Below are 17,767 nucleotides of genomic sequence, written 5' to 3' on the forward strand. Positions count from 1 at the left end.
TAGTTGGCAAAAGCAGTGTGCCTGACTTTATGACGCAGGACCTAAGACAGCTTGAACAGTGGTCATCAACTTGGCAGCTAGGCTTCAATGCTAAAAAATGTAAAGTAATGCACCTAGGCAAAAAAAATCCACACAGAACTTACACACTAAATGGTGAAACCTTGTCCAGGACCAAGGTGGAACGTGATTTGGGAGTGATCATTAGCGACGATATGAAGGCTGCCAATCAAGTAGAGAAGGCCTCGTCCAAGGCAAGACAAATGATGGGCTGTATCCGTAGGGGTTTTGTCAGCAGAAAACCTGAAGTCATAATGCCACTGTACAGATCCATGGTGAGACCTCATCTCGAATATTGTGTTCAATTCTGGAGACCACACTACCGAAAAGATGTGTTGAGAATTGAGTCGGTTCAGCGAATGGCTACCAGGATGGTCTTGGGGCTCAGGGATCTCACGTATGAAGAAAGGTTAAAAAAACTGCGGATGTACTCGCTGGAGGAGCGAAGAGAGAGAGGGGACATGATTGAGACCTTTAAGTATATTACTGGGCGTATAGAGGTGAAAGACGATATCTTCAGTCTTACAGGGCCCTCGGTAACCAGAGGACACTCGCTGAAAATCAGGGGTGAGAAATTTCGGGGTGATGCTAGGAAGTACTTCTTCACCGAAAGGGTGGTCGATCATTGGAACGAGCTGCCTCAGCGGGTGATTGATTTCAAGAAAAAATGGGATATTCATGTGGGATTTCTAGAAGAGTAAGAATCAGGGAGTGGGTCATTGGTATGGGCAGACTCGATGGGCTATGGCCCTTTTCTGCCGTCATTTTTCTATGTTTCTATGTTTCTAGTATACAGACCCCCAAGGCAACAGGATGACATAGATATAGAATTAATCGGTGACATAGAGAATATCACCTTACGTGGGGATACAGTGTTGTTAGGAGACTTCAATATGCCTGATGTGGATTGGAACACACTTTCCTCTGCATCCAGCAGCAGCAGGAGACTATTGAACTCTATGAAGGGAGCTAAACTGAGGCAACTGGTATTGGAGCCAACAAGGGAACAGGCAATACTGGACCTATTGCTTACCAATGGCGATAGTGTCACTGAAGTCTCAGTGGGCGACAAGTTGGCCTCCAGCGACCACAACATGATATGGTTCAAACTCAGGAAGGGTTTCGCCAAAACTAACACATTAACCAGGGTCCTTAGCTTCAAGAACGCCAACTTTGAGGGTATGGGGGATTTCATCAATCAAGCACTACAAAACCGTGCAGGAACAGATAACGTAGAGGAATCGTGGTCGTCTCTGAAAGCTATCATTCAGGAGGCGACCAATCGCTATATAAAATCAGTGAGTAAATGGCGCAGGAACAATAAGCCACAATGGTTCTCTGCGGAGATCTCGGACCTCATAAAAGAGAAGAAAAAAGTGTTCATCTCCTACAAACATACAGGATCTCAGGACTCTAGAAAAGTCTATTTGGCTAGGGCAAAAGCTGTCAAAACAGCGGTTAGAGAGGCCAAATTCCGGATGGAGGAAACTTTAGCAAAGAACATCAAGAAGGGCGATAAATTCTTCTTCAGGTATATTAGCGACAGAAACCGCAGCACAAGCGGGATATTACGCCTTAGGAAACCAGACGGGAACTATGTAGAAGCAGACTCAGAAAAAGCTGAATTGTTAAACGAATACTTCTGCTCGGTCTTCACCCGCGAGGCTCCGGGTTCCGGCCCTCAGCTGCAGAAAAAGAATAGCTCAGGAGACCCATTTAGTAATTTCGAGTTTACAACAAGCAGTGTCTACTGTGAGCTGTCTAAACTCAAGGTTAACAAAGCAATGGGGCCAGACAACCTACACCCCAGGGTGCTCAGGGAGTTAAGGGACATCTTGGCGGAACCACTATCTGCACTCTTCAATCTCTCCCTTAGTACAGGTAGAGTCCCGTTGGACTGGAAAACGGCTAACGTCGTTCCACTCCACAAAAAAGGTTGCAGGACAGAGGCTGAGAACTACAGACCAGTGAGTCTCACATCTATAGTGAGCAAACTAATGGAAACCCTAATCAAACACCAATTAGATAAGATCCTGGATGAGGAGAATCTACGGGATCCCCGTTAATATGGATTTACCAAGGGGAAATCCTACCAATCCAACTTGATCAGCTTCTTTGACTGGGTGACGGGGAAGCTCGATGTTGGAGAGTCCTTGGACATTGTATACTTGGACTTCAGCAAAGCATTTGATAGTGTCCCACACCGCAGGTTGTTGTGCAAAATGAGTGCTATAGGATTAGGTGACACTTTGACAAAATGGGTTGGGGACTGGCTTAGTGGTAGGCTTCAGAGGGTGGTGGTGAACGGCACCCCCTCCGTAACGACGGCAGTGATTAGCGGAGTGCCACAGGGCTGGGTCTTAGGCCCGATCCTTTTCAATATCTTTATAAGGGACTTGGCTGAGGGGCTTCGCGGTAAAATAACGTTATTCGCCGATGACGCCAAACTATGTAATATAACAAGCAAGAGCACAACGAACAATATGAAACACGACCTACTCCTATTGGAGCAATGGTCAAGGACCTGGCAACTGAGTTTCAATGCCAAGAAATGCAAAGTCATGCACCTCGGCAGTCAAAATCCATGCGAGACTTACACCCTAAATGGTGAGATCCTAGCAAGGACTGTTGCAGAACGGGACTTAGGGGTGATCATCAGTGAAGACATGAAGACTGCCAGTCAAGTGGAGCGGGCTTCATCTAAGGCTAGGCAGATCATAGGATGTATACGTAGGAGTTTAGTCAGCCGTAAGCCTGAAGTCATTATGCCGTTGTATAGATCCATGGTGAGGCCCCATCTGGAATATTGCGTGCAATTCTGGAGGCCTCATTACCGCAAGGATGTACTGAGGCTTGAGTCAGTCCAGCGAATGGCCACCCGGATGGTCTCGGGACTCAAGGATCTCCCGTACGAGGAACGGCTGGATAAACTGCGGCTATACTCACTCGAGGGACGCAGAGAGAGGGGAGATATGATCGAGACGTTCAAGTACCTCACGGGCCGTATCGAGGTAGAAGAGGATTTCTTTTTTTTCAAAGGTCTGATGGCGACAAGAGGACATCCATGGAAAATCGGGGGGGGGGGGAAGTTGCACGGCGACACCAGGAAATACTTTTTCACCGAAAGAGTGGTTGATCGCTGGAATAGACTTCCACTTCAGGTGGTCGAGGCAAGCAGCGTGCCTGATTTTAAGAAGAAATGGGATTGTCACATGGGATCTCTGCACAGAGTTAAATAGGGGAGAGTCATTGGGGTGGGCAGACTAGATGGGCCGCGGCCTTATCTGCCGTCTTTTTCTATGTTTCTATATTGGTCGACAATTCAATGAAGCTGTCCGCGCAATGCACGACGGTGGCGAAAAGGGCAAACAGAATGCTAGGAATGATTAAGAAGGGGATCACGAACAGATCGGAGAAGGTTATCATGCTGCTGTACTGGGCCATGATACGCCCTCACCTGGAATACTGTGTCCAGCACTGGCCGCCACACATGAAGAAGGACATAGTACTATGCGAAAGAGTCCAGAGAAGAGCAACTAAAATGGTTAAGGGGTTGGAGGAGTTGCCGTACAGTGAGAGATTAGAGAAACTGGGCCTCTTCTCCGTTGAAAAGAGGAGACAGAGGGGACATGATCAAAACATTCAAAATACTGAAGGGGATAGACTTAGTAGATAAAGACAGGATGTTCACCCTCTCCAATGTAGGGAGAACGAGAGGGCACTCTCTAAAGTTAAAAGGGGATAGATTCCGTACAAACGTAAGGAAGTTCTTCTTCACCCAGAGAGTGGTAGAAAACTGGAATTCTCTTCTGGAGATTGTTATAGGGGAAAACACCCTCCAGGGATTCAAGACAAAGTTAGATAAGTTCCTGCTGAACCAGAACGTACGTAGGTAAGGCTAGTCTCAGTTAGGGCACTGGTCTTTGACCTAAGGGCCACCGTGTGAGCGGACTGCTGGGCATGATGGACCACTGGTCTGACCCAGCAGCGGCAATTCTTATGTTCTTAAAAAAGCGTGGGATAAAAATAGAAGATCTTTAATTAGAAAATGAAGGATGTAAAGTAAAGAACTAAGACCGGAATTGGACAGACCTGCATGGTCTGTGTTCCATATATGGTGATTCGGTGTAGGGTGGGCTGGGGTAGGCATCAATGTGAACTCCACTAATGGAACAGGAGGATGTTACTGGCCAGACTTTACGGTAGATGTCCTGCAAACAATGGGATGTTTGAACAGGCGGGAGTGAGCTTGGATGGCAACTTCAGCATTTGGAACCTATGACAATACCAGACTTTACAGTCTACGGCCCAGAATTATCAAAGAATAGACAAGTTAATGTAATCATGTATTTTATAATGATTGTAACTTATGGGCAGACTGGATGCACTGCCGTCATTTACTATGTTACTATGTTCTTTTGGATCCACAGTGCTCGCAGCAGGCTTTTCTAACCTACCCTAGGCTTGAGACTGCTTTAGTATGTCCCACAGGTTCAGGGCTAGTGCTTTTTGAACTGGTACAGAAAATTAGGTTCTTTCCTTGATAATCTTTCTAGAAGAAAAGCACTTGTCCTTCATCCCTGCCCTATCAGCTTTCAATGTAGCCTGCTTTTAGCCTCAGACAGGTATGTATCTGCAGAGGCTTGTCTAATGGCATTCAAGTAATATGAAGCTATGGCTTCAGAGATACAGGAGTTGTCTATACAGGATTACTTTTGACAAGGTCAAAGCCAAAAAAGTGTTAGTGCTGGTTGCACTCAGGTAGGTGGTGGTTTTTGTTCCGCCTTGTTGATTCTAGGTTGCATTTGTTAATGAGTTATGTTTTCTTGCAGAACATATCAAAAGTATGCAATCAGGGAGTTCTCCATGCCCCTCTTAATTCTTCTTTCAGGGGTTATCTCTGCTTTGGTATAACTGACGGTGGAGAGTTCCGATAATGTAGGGAGGTGGAGTTGGAAATGTAGATGATGCCTTCTGCATTTCTCGTGGGTGAAAACTCAACATGTTGAGGACTTGGGTGCTTTGACTGGAAAGAAGATTATCAAAGTAAAAACCTAATCTTTCACTCTGTTGTGGATACTAGAAGTCTATTTGTGCACATTATTGGTTTAGTAGTTCTTCATAAGATCCTTCCATGGCATTTGCATTATTGTGCCTTATTTCCACTTGGAAGTACAGGAAAAGGTGGTTCTTCAGCATAAATTGCTATATAAGAATATGTACTATAGATTAGAGAATGACACGGGGACAAATTTTTCCCCATCCCTGCGGGAACTTATTTTTCTGTCCCATCCCCGTGTGTTCTTTTTCTGTCCCTGCCCCATTCCTACAAGCTCCATCCTCATCTGCACAAGCCTCAAACACTTTAAAATCATAAGTGTTCGAGGCTTGTGTGGTTAAGGCAGAGCTTACAGGAATGGGACACTGACACCAACAAAACTCACGGGGACGAGATGGGGAAATTGAGTTCCCACGGAGACGTGGACAAATTTGTCCCTGTGTCATTCTCTACTACAGATCTTCTTTTTAGTAATACAATAGAATAAATATTTATTTTCAGAGTCCTGTTTCTGAATTTTTAAGAGTTAATGCAATGCTGCCAAATCAGGTTTTTTTAATTTCTGTAATTAACCATCATCTTTACATCAAGGTATGTTCTTTAATTTTCTCTCAGACATGCTACTTGACCTTAGTGACCTTCTTCAGGTATGTGTAAGTTAAACATCTTCGATCCATTATAGGTTAGTTTTTGTGAAGCTACATAAAATGCTGTTTGATTATGTGATTATAAGAAGCCAAGATGGGACAAATAACACTTGTGCAAAAACCTATAGACCTCTAAGTCAGAAGTAATTGTTTGGTACGTTTAAGAACAAGCATGCATTTTCTTATCCTCACAAATGAGAACCTGTCAGCTCATGTCTTCATTGCCAGATAGTGGCATTGCACAATGTACATGGAAACAGCTGCATGAGATCAGATATTAAGCACTGGTCTTCATTGCAAGGCTTGTGAGCCAATGGCGGCTAGCGGAGACCACCTGGGATGAGGAGGAGAAAAAGAAAGAGATGCCAGACCTCGGGGAAGGGGAGGACAGAGATGCCAAACCCTGGTAGAGAGTAGGAGGAGGGAAGGAGAGAAGAGGAGATATCAGAGCACAGGAAGGGAGAAAGGGTAGGAGATATGTCAGACTACTGGAGGGAGGAAGGAAGGAAAGAGAGATGCCAGACCAGGGGAAGGGAAAAAGAGAGTGAGATTCCAGAGGAAGAAGGAAGGAGAGGAGAGAGATGCCAGACCACAAGAAGAGAAAGGGAGAGAGATGTTTGACTACTGGAGAGGGAGGGAAGACGAGAGATGTTGGACTACTGGTGGTGGTCGGGGGGGGGGAGGGGTAGAGGAGAGAGTGCCAGAGAATGCCAGACCATGGAAAGGAGGAGGAGGAGGGAAGGAGAGGAGCGAGATATCAAACCAGGGAAGGAAGAGAGAGAAATTACATACTAAGTTAGGGGAGAAGGGAAGAGAAGGATAGATGCCAGATCAGAAATTGCGGTGGGAAGGAAGACAGGGTGAGAGATACCAGACTGGGAAGGAGAGGAAAAAAGGTGTCAGACCACCAGAGGGGAAGAGGGAGGAGATAATACATATACAGTCATGTGAAATTAAGACACCCCCATGAAATATTCAGTGCTTTCTTAAGAAATGTTCACATATTGATGTCAAATCCTTTTTTTATTTATCTCTGGAAAAGAAAGTGATATAATTGCAGGTAAACAGCAAAATTTTCCTTGATTTACTCATGAAACAAAAGATATCCACAAAAATGTGTATTCTAACTGAGGAATAAATTAGGACATCCCCACATATCCTCCCACTTAAAGTGGTTCAAATCACACACAGGTGTATCACATCAGGTGCACATGATTGGAACATCGTTACTCAACATTTTGAAAGAGGTTTGCCGTACTTAAACCTCAGACATTTAGTTTGGTGAGCTCCTGACTGCTACAGTGAGAGTGAACACCATAGTGAGATCAAAAGAGCTGTCTGAGGCCTTCAGAAAGAATATTGTAGCAGCTTATAAGTCTGGTAAGGGATTTAAAAAGATCTCAAAAGAATTTGACATTAGCCATTCCACGGTCCGGAAAATAGTGTACAAGAGGATGACTTTCCAAACAACTGCCAACATGCTCAGGTCCGGCCATCCAAGCAAGTTGAGCACCAGAGTAGACTGCAAGATGCTAAAAGAAATCTCCAAAACCCCTAAAATCTCATCACGGGACCTACAGCAGGCTCTTGCTACTGTTGATGTGAAAGTGCATGCCTCTACAATCAAAGAGACTGCACAAATGTAACTTGCATGGGAGGTGTGAAAGGAGGCAATCTTTGCTCTCTAGGAGAAACATCAAGGCCAGACTGAAGTTTGCCAGAGAGAATGTAGACAAACACCAGGACTTCTGGAATAGTGTTCTATGGACAGATGAGTTTAAAATTGAATTTGGACACCAGAAAAGAAGATGTGTTTGGCCTACACCAAATACAGCATTCCAGGAAAAGAACCTCATAACAACTGTTAAGCATGGAGGTAGAAATGTCATGGTTTGGGGATGTTTTGCTGCAGCAGGACCTGGCTAGCTCACCATCATAGAATTTACCATGAATTCTACTGTGTATCAGAGGGTACTTGTGGAACATGTGAGACCCATCTGTAAGAAAATTAAAGCTGAAGTGGAACTGGACCCTGCAACATGACAATGACCCAAAACATACCAGTAAATCCACCAAGGGCTGGCTGAAAACTAAGAAATGGAGAGTCCTGGAGATGCCAAGTCAAAGCCCTGATCTTAATCCCATTGAGATGCTGTGGGGTGATTTGAAACGGGCTATACATGCAAGAAACCCCTCAAACATCTCACAGCTGAAAGAATTCTGCATTGAGGAGTGGGCCAAACTTTCCTCAGACCGATGTCAGAGACTAGTAGATGGCTACAAGAAGTGTCTCACTGCAGTTATTTCAGTCAAAGGGGGTAAAACTAGCTATTAGGGTATAGGGTGTCCATATTTATTCCTCAGTTAGAATACACATTTTTGTGGATATCTTTTGTTTCATGAGTACCGTATTTTCACGCATATAACGCGCGCGTTATACACGATTTTAGAAACCGTGCATAACCTTGCGCGTTATACGCGTGAGCGCGTTCTACAACTTTTTTTTTTACATAGTTCCCACCCCCCTGATGCCCGATTCATCATCCGGAAGGACCGCTCGCACTCCCACCCCGAAGGACCGCTCGCACTCCCACCCGAAGGACCGCTCGCACCCCCACAGCCTCCCCCCCCCCCATGGAGAAGCTGTCTACCTTGTTTCCGGATGCCAGTGAGCCCAGCTGCTTCCTCTGCCGGCGGTCCTGCCCCTTCTCTGAGTCCTGCTGCGCTGCTTCCTCTTCCGGCGGTCCCGCCCCTTCTCTGAGCCCTGCTGCACTGCTTCCTCTTCCGGCGGTCCCGCCCTTTCTCTGACATCAGAGAAAGGGCAGGACCGCCCGAAGAGGAAGCAGCGTAGCGCAGGGCTCAGAGAAGGGGCGGGATCACCGGCAGAGGAAGCAGCTGGGCTCACTGGCATCCGGAAACAAGGTAGACAGCTTCTCCATGCGGGAGGAGGGGAGGCTGTGGGGGTGCGAGCGGTCCTTCGGGGTGGGGTGCGAGCTCTCCTTCCGGGTGATGAATCGGGTGTCGGGGGGGGGGGGGCATCAGGCTTTCAGGATGGGGACAGAACTTCAATGGGGACATGACTTCAAGGGGGGACAGGCACACCTTCAAGGGGGGACAGGACTTCAAGGGGGGACAGGCACACCTTCAAGGGGGGACAGGACTTCAAGGGGGACAGGCAGACCGAAGGGGGTGAAAAAGCTATAAAATAAACCCACCAGCGAGTCAATGTGTTGAGAGGAAGAGGTGGTCTGGGAAATTCTGCTGAGAAAACTCCGGGTCCATTTCCATCCCCCAGTTACCCTAGTCCACTCCACTCAACTGGTTCACACACTGAGTGGGTCTTTGGGTGTTGTGCCTGGGTAGTTGTTTTGGGATCTCTTCTAGTGGTTTGTCAGTATCTCCTTGTGGTCCAAGGAAGGAAACTTTGTTAACCTTAGCATTGACCTTCAGAATATATTTGTAACAGCGCTGCTTGTGTGGCATTAGGCTATGTAGTGATCGAAAGAAAAAAAACAGACCTTTGCACATTTTTGCACTAGGTACCGTATATGGTGGTTGTATGAGGAGATTCACATTTCCTGCACAGCTAAGTCTGTGTGAAGTTACCTTGTTCTTTCTGTATTTGACATCTAGCAAGGTCTCTGTTTGGAAAGAAAGATTTAAGTTATGGTAAAAGCAGATAGCGTTGCTGGTTTTTAAAAGGTTTAGACAAATTCCTGGAGGAAAAGTCCATAGTCTGTTATTAAGACATGGGGGAAGCGTCTGCTTGCCCTGGATCGGTAGCATAGAATGTTGTTATTCTTTGGGTTTTGACCAGGTATTTACCGTAGTGACCTGGATTGGCTACCATGAGAATGGGCTACTGTGCATGATGGACCATTGGACTGACCCAGTTAGGCTATTCTTATGTTCTCATCTGTAGGGGCCTTTGTTTTCACTTATTTTAATGTATCTTTTTCTGGGAACTTATCAGTGTTTTTTATAATGGGAACAAAAATGGAAGAGAATTACCGTAATGTGTGTGGAATTGGGGGGGGGGGTTAACTACCATAATTTCTTCAGCTAAATAATTCAATCCACCTCAACCAGACATAGGAGAACTCACGCACCATTCACACACCCTCCAACCAAAAACGTCAAAAGAAAAAAACTGTTCATTCTTATAAACAACCGTATAACTTTTAATCTAGAGTTAGTGAGTATGAATTCAGCAACAAGAACAGAAATCACATGTTCATTCTTATAAACTATAACATTAACCGGTAATCTACGGTAGATCAAACGAAGTATCGAGGACAAAATAATCTAAATACAGTTACTGTAGTTACGGTAAAGTTGTAAATAAACAAAGTTTACAGGTTTATTCAGTCATCATCATCACAGTCATCTGAATCCTTGAATCCATCAAAATCCGAATTGTCATCATCATCATTAAATAAAGTGAGCACGGCCTGCAGACGATCCTCGTTTATTTCCGAAGTGATATCGTCATCGTCGTCGTCATCATCGCTGATATCCGTGTTGTTGCCTCCTTCCGCTGCACTGGTAGTAGCCGTAGTGTCATTGGTTTCATAAACAATGCCCGCTTTTCTAAATCCGTTTCGAATAGTATCTGGTGTTATTTTGTCCCATGCTGAAGCCACCCACTTGCAGACTTCTGTGAAAGTTGCCCGCTTCAGCCGCCCCGCGGATGTGTACTCGTGCGTGCCGCACTGCATCCACTCCTCCCACTCCTTTCTAACAAAAGTCTTGAATGGATGATTCACTGCGATGTCAAGTGGCTGCAGCTTACACGTCAGGCCTCCAGGTATCACAGCGATGTGGGCACGAGTAGAATTAATGTAGGCCTAAACATTTTTTTCTTTGTGGGCAGCCATGGCATCAAAAATTAACAAGGATTTTTTTGCAAAGAATCCACCCTGTCTTGCCCTAAAGCATTTATCTATCCACAATCTCATTACGTCGCAGTCCATCCATCCCTTCTTGTTGCAGTGCACAACCACACTGGTGGGCAGCTTTTCATGGGGCATAGTGACCCTTTTGAAAATGAGCATGGGCTTTAACTTAACCCCGCTAGCTGAGCAACCAAGAACAACTGTAAAACACGTTCTTTCATGCCCAGTTGTGGTGATGGCAACAGATTTAGTACCTGTGGGGGCTACGGTTCTTGTCGCTGGAATGTCGAATGCCATTGGAATTTCATCCATGTTGATGACGTCCTTTGCAGTGATGGCAAGTTCAGATATTTCTTTAGCGACTTAGTCACGGAAATCAATCAATTTTTGCTGCCAGTCATCCGGAAGTCGCTGGCCAACAGTTGTTCTCATTCGAACTGATAGTCCGTTCCTTTTCATAAATTTTGAGATCCATGTGAAGCCAGCTTTGAAGTCGGGTATTCCTCTTCTATTGGCAAGTAGTTTTGCCTTCATCTGAATCGCAACAGTAGAGACTGATTGATTTTGCTCTCTTCTCGCCAGAATCCACTGCTTCAATTCATCCTCCAGCTGAGGCCATTTTGGTTTGGCCCCACGACATGCCCGTTTGCGCGGATTGCATTTCTCCAGTTCCTTCTTATCTTTTCTCCATTCATGCACCGATATTTCTCCAACATCGAACTCTCTCGCTGCGACCCGGTTGCCTATTTCCTCAGCTTTCGCAACGACTTGAAGCTTAAAGTCCGCTGTATATGACTTTCGTCTCATTCCTGCCATTATGGCGGTAAATTTAAATTTAATTGATAAACTGTACTACCGGGTAGATAAATGCAGAATACCAATCTGAAGAGATCAAATTACTAAAATGTGGGCTCTACATGCAGCATCTTTTATAGGCTTACCCAAAGGCTGAGATGCTGTTGTAAAGGCAAAATGGTATTCACTGGGCAAATTACAAGGCCAGATAGAGGGGGGACAAAGCCATGTGGTCAAAAGCACGCCACGACAAAGGCCCGCCTTAGTGACAGGTCAAAAGCGCGCCCCGACAACCCGGCGCAGAAAACTGAGCGGCAAGCATGCTCAGATCATCTTCTTTGTCTGTAGATGGTCTGCGCATGCTTACAGAGCGGTAAGCAGGACAGGGCGGCGAAAGGAGCAGTCGGGACCAGAGGAGACTCGGGGCAGGGCTGGCAAGGTTTGGACGGGACCAGAGGAGACTCGGGGCAGAGTCGGGACCAGAGGAGACTCGGGGCAGGGCTGGCAAGGTTTGGACGGGACCAGAGGAGACTCGGGGCAGAGTCGGGACCAGAGGAGACTCGGGGCAGAGTCGGGACCAGAGGAGACTCGGGGCAGGGCTGGCAAGGTTTGGACGGGACCAGAGGAGACTCGGGGCAGGGCTGGAAAGGAGAGTCGGGGCGGCGACAGGAGAATCGGGGCGGCAAGCAGCATGCGCGGTATATGCGTATGTACGCTATATAAATTTTTTAAAATATATATTTCGGTTTCCCGCACGCTATACCCGTGTGCGCGTTTTACTCGGGTGCGCGTTATCTACGTGATCAAGGAAAATTTTGTTGTTTACCTGCAATTACATCACTTTCTTATCGATAAATAAAAAAAGATTTGACATCGATATGTGAACATTTCTTAAGAAAGAACTGAATATTTCATGGGGTGTCCTAATTTTTTCACATGACTGTAGATGAGAGGGGTGGGGAAGAAAAGATGGAAATGGGGGAGAAGAAAGAGGAGGGAAGGAATGGTACACTTGGATGGAGGGGAGGGGAAGGGCAGAGAGAGAGAAGATATGGTGCATGTGGATAGATTGGAAGAGAAAACATGGAAAAGCAGATTTGAGAAGGAAGTAGGAAAATTGAATAAAGTTGAATATTAAAAGTTAATATTAAAGATGGATGTAGGACAGAATGGTGAAGACGATAAATATAGCAAATGCATAAGAAGGCCCTTGAAACAAGAGTTAAGAGCATAGACTGAAGGAAGTGCAACCAGAGACTGGGAAAAAATAAAATCTCCGGACAACAAATGTAAGAAAAGATTTTATTTTCAATTTAGTGAATGAAATGTTAGTTTTGAGAATTTACTTACGCTTTCTATATTTTGCACTATTCAGGAAGAAATTAATTTCTATTTCTCTGGTGTTGAATTATATGCAGAGTCTGGCATCTTAGGGTTTCGTTTGTATATATTAGGACTTTTCATTTTTGGTCCTCTATTTGCATAGGGTTTATCCGTGTTCTGCATGTGTGATCAAGGCCAGGTGTTCTGGTAAGAATGAATGTTGAGAAGTGTTACTTGTGTCATGGCCCAAAATGGCCCTTGCTTAAAAATTAGCAAAGACCACTGGCCTAGACTGAAACTTTATTTTTGAAATTTATTTGTATGTTTAATTAGGAATCTGAGTACCATCTTTGCATAATTTGTTTAAATATCTATTTATCTCATACACATGTAAAGAAAATGGTGGGTGGGTATCACAGAGAGTACTACTATATGTAAAGTAGATGGTGGTGTTTATTTTTGTTCACCCAGCTGTCTTTGATTTGGTATCCCTCTGAATTCTGTTGCTCCATTGGATTTTTGTTCAAGCTTAAAACACACTAGTTTGAATTTCAATAATTTTGTGGACTACTTACTTTTTGGATAATTAGGATTCTTTTAATCTGTACCTTGCCAAATCTAACTAGAATTGATAAATTGTTCTGCCTTGTGGCAAAAGATACCCTATGCACATAGGCCCTCATCACCAGAAGGAAAAAGAAGAATTTCAGATGTTCGGTGTAGGCCACAAAGCCTAAAATTCTTGCATGTATAAAATATAATTACCGTATTTTCACGTAGATAACACGCACCCGTGTAAAACGCGCACACGGGTATAGCGCGCGAAAAACACAAATTTATGTACAGAAATTTTTATATACCGCGCACACCCGTATACCGCACATGCTGCCCAACTCTCCTTTCGCCCGCCCCGACTCTCCTCTGGCCACCCCGACTCTCCTCTCCCCCTTGAAGTCCTGTCCCCACCCTGAAAGCCTGATGCCCCCTGAAGTCCGATTCACCCCCCCCCCCGCAGGCCCGATCGCCCCCCCACCCCGAAGGAATGCTCGCACGCACCCGCACCCCCACCCCGAAGGACCGCTCGTACGTACTTGTACTCGCACCCCCACCCTGAAGGACCGCTCGCACCCCCACAGCCTCCCGACCCCCCCCCCCATCATGTAGAAGCTCCTACCGGTGTCCTGCTGCTTCCTCTTGGCGGTCCCGATTCCCCGACACGATCGGGGTAAGAGGGAGCTCAAGCCCTCTTGCCCCAGCCAACCGCGGCATCCCCGACACGATCGGGGCAAGAGGGAGCTCAAGCCCTCTTGCCCCAGCCAACCGCGGCACCCCCGACACGATCGGGGCAAGAGGGAGCTCAAGTCCTCTTGCCCCCCCCGACACGATCGGGGCAAAAGGGAGCCCAAGCCCTCTTGCCCCGCCGACTCCCCAACTCCCCGACAATATCGGGCCAGGAGGGAGCCCAAACCCTCCTGGCCACGGCAACCCCCTACCCCCACCCCGCACTACATTACAGGCAGGAGGGATCCCAGGCCCTCCTGCCCTCGACGCAAACCCCCCTCCCCCCACCGACCGCCCCCCCAGCCGACCCGCGACCCCCCTGGCCGACCCCCACGACACCCCCACCCCCCTTCCCCGTACCTTTGTGTAGTTGGCCAGACGGGAGCCAAACCCGCCTGTCCGGCAGGCAGCCAACGACGGAATGAGGCCGGATTGGCCCATCCGTCCCAAAGCTCCGCCTACTGGTGGGGCCTAAGGTGTCTAGACCAATCAGAATAGGCCAGGGAGCCTTAGGTCCCTCTTGGTGGCGGGGCCTTGGGCACATGGTCGGGTTGGGCACATGGTCGGGTGGGAGGTTCTTGGGGGGGGGGCGGTCGTTGGGGGGAGGGGGGTTTGCGTCGAGGGCAGGAGGGCCTGGGATCCCTCCTGCCAGTAATGTAGTGCGGGGTGGGGGTAGGGGGTCGCCATGGCCAGGAGGGTTTGGGCTCCCTCCTGGCCCGAACAACTAGCGGGGGGGGGGGGGGGATCGCCAGGGCCAGGAGAACTTTGGGCTCCCTTTTGCCCCGATCGTGTCGGGGGTGCCGCGGTTGGCTGGTGCAAGAGGGCTTGAGCTCCCTCTTGCCCCGATCGTGTCGGGTGTCGGGACCGCCAAGAGGGAAGCAGCAGGACACCGGTAGGAGCTTTTACATGATGGGGGGGTCGGGAGGCTGTGGGGGTGCGAGCGGGTCCTTCAGGGTGGGGGTGCAGGTGCGGGTGGGAGTGCGTGCGAGTGGTCCTTCGGGGTGGGGGTGCGAGTGCGTGCGAGCGGTCCTTTGGGGTGGGGGTGCGAGCGGTCCTGCGGGGAGGGTGAATCGGACGTCGGGGGGGGGGGGGGAACTATGTAAAAAATTTTTGTACAACGCGCTCACGCGTATACCACGCAAGGTTATACACAGTTTGTAAAAACACGTATAACGCGTGCGTTATATGCGTGAAAATACGGTAATTTACCACCTTTATAAATTTCTTTCAAGTTCTTTGTTATATTTTAAATTATTCTTAGAAGTGCTCAGTTTAATTTTCAAAGGCACTTGGACAAAGCAGCAGATGATTTGAGGATAAGCTCCTTCTCTGCCACTATACAAATGATGCCGCTGAAATCTCTAATCATAGCATTGTATGGTGAAGCAAGGGAGCCTTGCCTAACTATATGGATAAAGGTGATATTGAGCTTGGAGGTCCTTTCTTGAGCTTACTCTGCCAGGGAAAGTATGCAGACTCGCCAGGCTGTGCTGCTGCTTGTAGGTCAATCTCTTGAAGTACATGTGGAGCCAGCCTGCTTTGTAGTCTTTCAAGGGCTTGGGGTCTGTTCCCTTGGGAGCTTGCTCACCTGTTGATTTATCGGAGGCTCGTCTCTGCGGTCCCTGTGTAACAACCCTCTAGTTATCAGGGAGCTGGCTGTGAATTATTTCCCCTCGAAATGCTGCATGGCTTTTCGGGGGTTAGAGTCCTAGGTCAGAGTCTTTCTGACTGGCAGCCAGTAGATTTCCAGTAGTGGATTCATTCCCAGCAGTTTCTGAGGCAGAAATCCTTTCCCTGCAGGCAGGCACAGTGAGTTCTCCCATTATTCCTTAGGAGGGGGTGGGGAGGTGGGGGGAGTTGTCTGAAAAATGTAAATCTGAGAGTTTTGTGGTCTTGGAATTAGGTTCCCCCAACTCCAAAAACACCTTTTTCAAAGTGTTTTTGTTTTTCAGGAAAGCTGCGATGGGCAGGTGTGATTTTACTGGCAGCAGCAGCCATCTTTGAATTTTATATACAGGTACTCGTCGACTTACGACCTATGCAAGTTACGACTGTTCGACTTTACAACGCGTTTACGACATTTCCCCCACCCGCTGTTAGCAGTGCCAGTCTCCCACACTCCCAAGTCTCGCTATGCAGCAGTAATAATATAAAGAGGAGGAGGTGCCACAACGAATGTTCACCACAAAGGGATTGTGTAGTGTTTGACTTAAAGTAAGAAAAAGTTGATAAAATATTACTTTAAGATGATTACAATATCATTACCCAGTCTAATACAAAATTCTTACCTTAATCTAACATAGGCCAACTTACGTCCTGATCAACTTACGACCTGTCAGTCAGAACCAATTGTGGTCGTAAGTCGACGAGTACCTGTATCTTATTTTGAAAAGCTTTCTGACTCAAAACCCCTCATTTTGCTCAGGGATCATCTGCAATGGATTATCCAGGCCAATCTACCCCGTCTCATGCCTTTTTTGGTGCAGAGCTGTTGGCAGATGAGTGGCCATGGGGTGCAGGAGAAAGGGATAGGAGTTTCAGGCATAGCCTCCTTAGAGTCCCCAGATCAGGAAACCCCCCAAAAAACAGGCCTATAGGGAAGAGAACCTGTTGAGAAGCCACACGCGATGAGGGTTTGAAATGCAAGCACGTGTAGGCCCAATTACCCCAGTCAGCAGTCCTGCAGGGCCTCCTGTTCAGGGATTTTTCAGACTTTCAGTCTCTTGTGGAAAGCCTATTTGATGGGCCCGGGAAGTGTTGTGCTGCCTGTGAATTTGCCATCTCTGGTTCAGGGAGAGTTCTGTCCCATGCAGGATTTGCCACTTTGGAACAAGCCGGCTCCAAGTGTTGGTGACCATTTGTAGTAGGATTGGAAGGAAAGGAAGTCACTTTCCATGCCTTTATTATCTCAAAGATCTGTTGCGTCCTTGGATGATTTAGGGTCCCTGACTGGAACTAGAGGCTTTTTTGCAGTGTGAATGCCTCCTCACATTGGCAAGAGACTGTCATTTTTCTGGAGGGAATGGGAACAGATCTCATCAAACTGCTGGATTCTGGACATTTTTCAGGAGGGGCACAAGATCAAATTTTTTTCACCCTCGCCAGATCTGTTCCTCAACTCCCCAGCTAAACGGCCAGTAAAGGAGGCCAGGGTCTGAGCAACGGTACGACTCTTTGGACATACATGCTATAGAACCAGTTCCTGAAGATGAAATGGGCTTAAGCAGATATTTCATAGTGTCCAAGAAAGGAACAGAAAGTTGGAGGCCTATCCTGGATCGAAATTCCGTAAAGGCACTGAGAGTTCCATGTTTCCGCAAGGAGATGGTCCAGTCTGTCATTTTGGCGGTGCTCCAGGGAAATTGCTAGCCTCCTTGGATTTAATGGAGGCGTATCTTTACATTCCCTTTTTCTGCATCACAGAAATTATCTGAGATTCCATGTTCTCCAGTGGCATTTCCAATTTGTGGCGCTGCCTTTCAGATTGGCCACGGCCCTATACATCTTTACCAAGTTAATGGTGGTGGCGATGGCTCATCTTCTCAGGATGGACATACAGGTTCAATCATGTCTGGATGATTGGCTAATCAGAGCCCCCTCAAGATAGGAAGGCAAGCATGCACTGCAACAGGTGGTAGAAGTCCTCCCAGGGACTTTAAGAAAAGTCAACTAAAGCCGACTCAACACTTGGAATATCTGGGAATCCACTT

The 17,767-nt window shown here is 47.1% G+C and overlaps 1 protein-coding gene across 2 annotated transcripts in view; it reads left to right on the forward strand.

Annotated features, from left to right (window-relative positions):
* Nucleotides 1-17,767, forward strand: part of BRF1 (BRF1 RNA polymerase III transcription initiation factor subunit) — a 360,212-nt gene that overhangs the window by 99,804 nt on the left and 242,641 nt on the right. For both annotated transcript variants that reach the window (XM_033952886.1, XM_033952885.1), the window contains exon 4: nucleotides 5,732-5,763. In XM_033952886.1, coding sequence (XP_033808777.1) covers nucleotides 5,732-5,763 — 32 coding nt within the window. The remainder of the gene's footprint in view (nucleotides 1-5,731; nucleotides 5,764-17,767) is intronic.

Source organism: Geotrypetes seraphini, chromosome 7, assembly GCF_902459505.1.
Source record: "Geotrypetes seraphini chromosome 7, aGeoSer1.1, whole genome shotgun sequence".
NCBI lineage: Eukaryota > Metazoa > Chordata > Amphibia > Gymnophiona > Dermophiidae > Geotrypetes > Geotrypetes seraphini.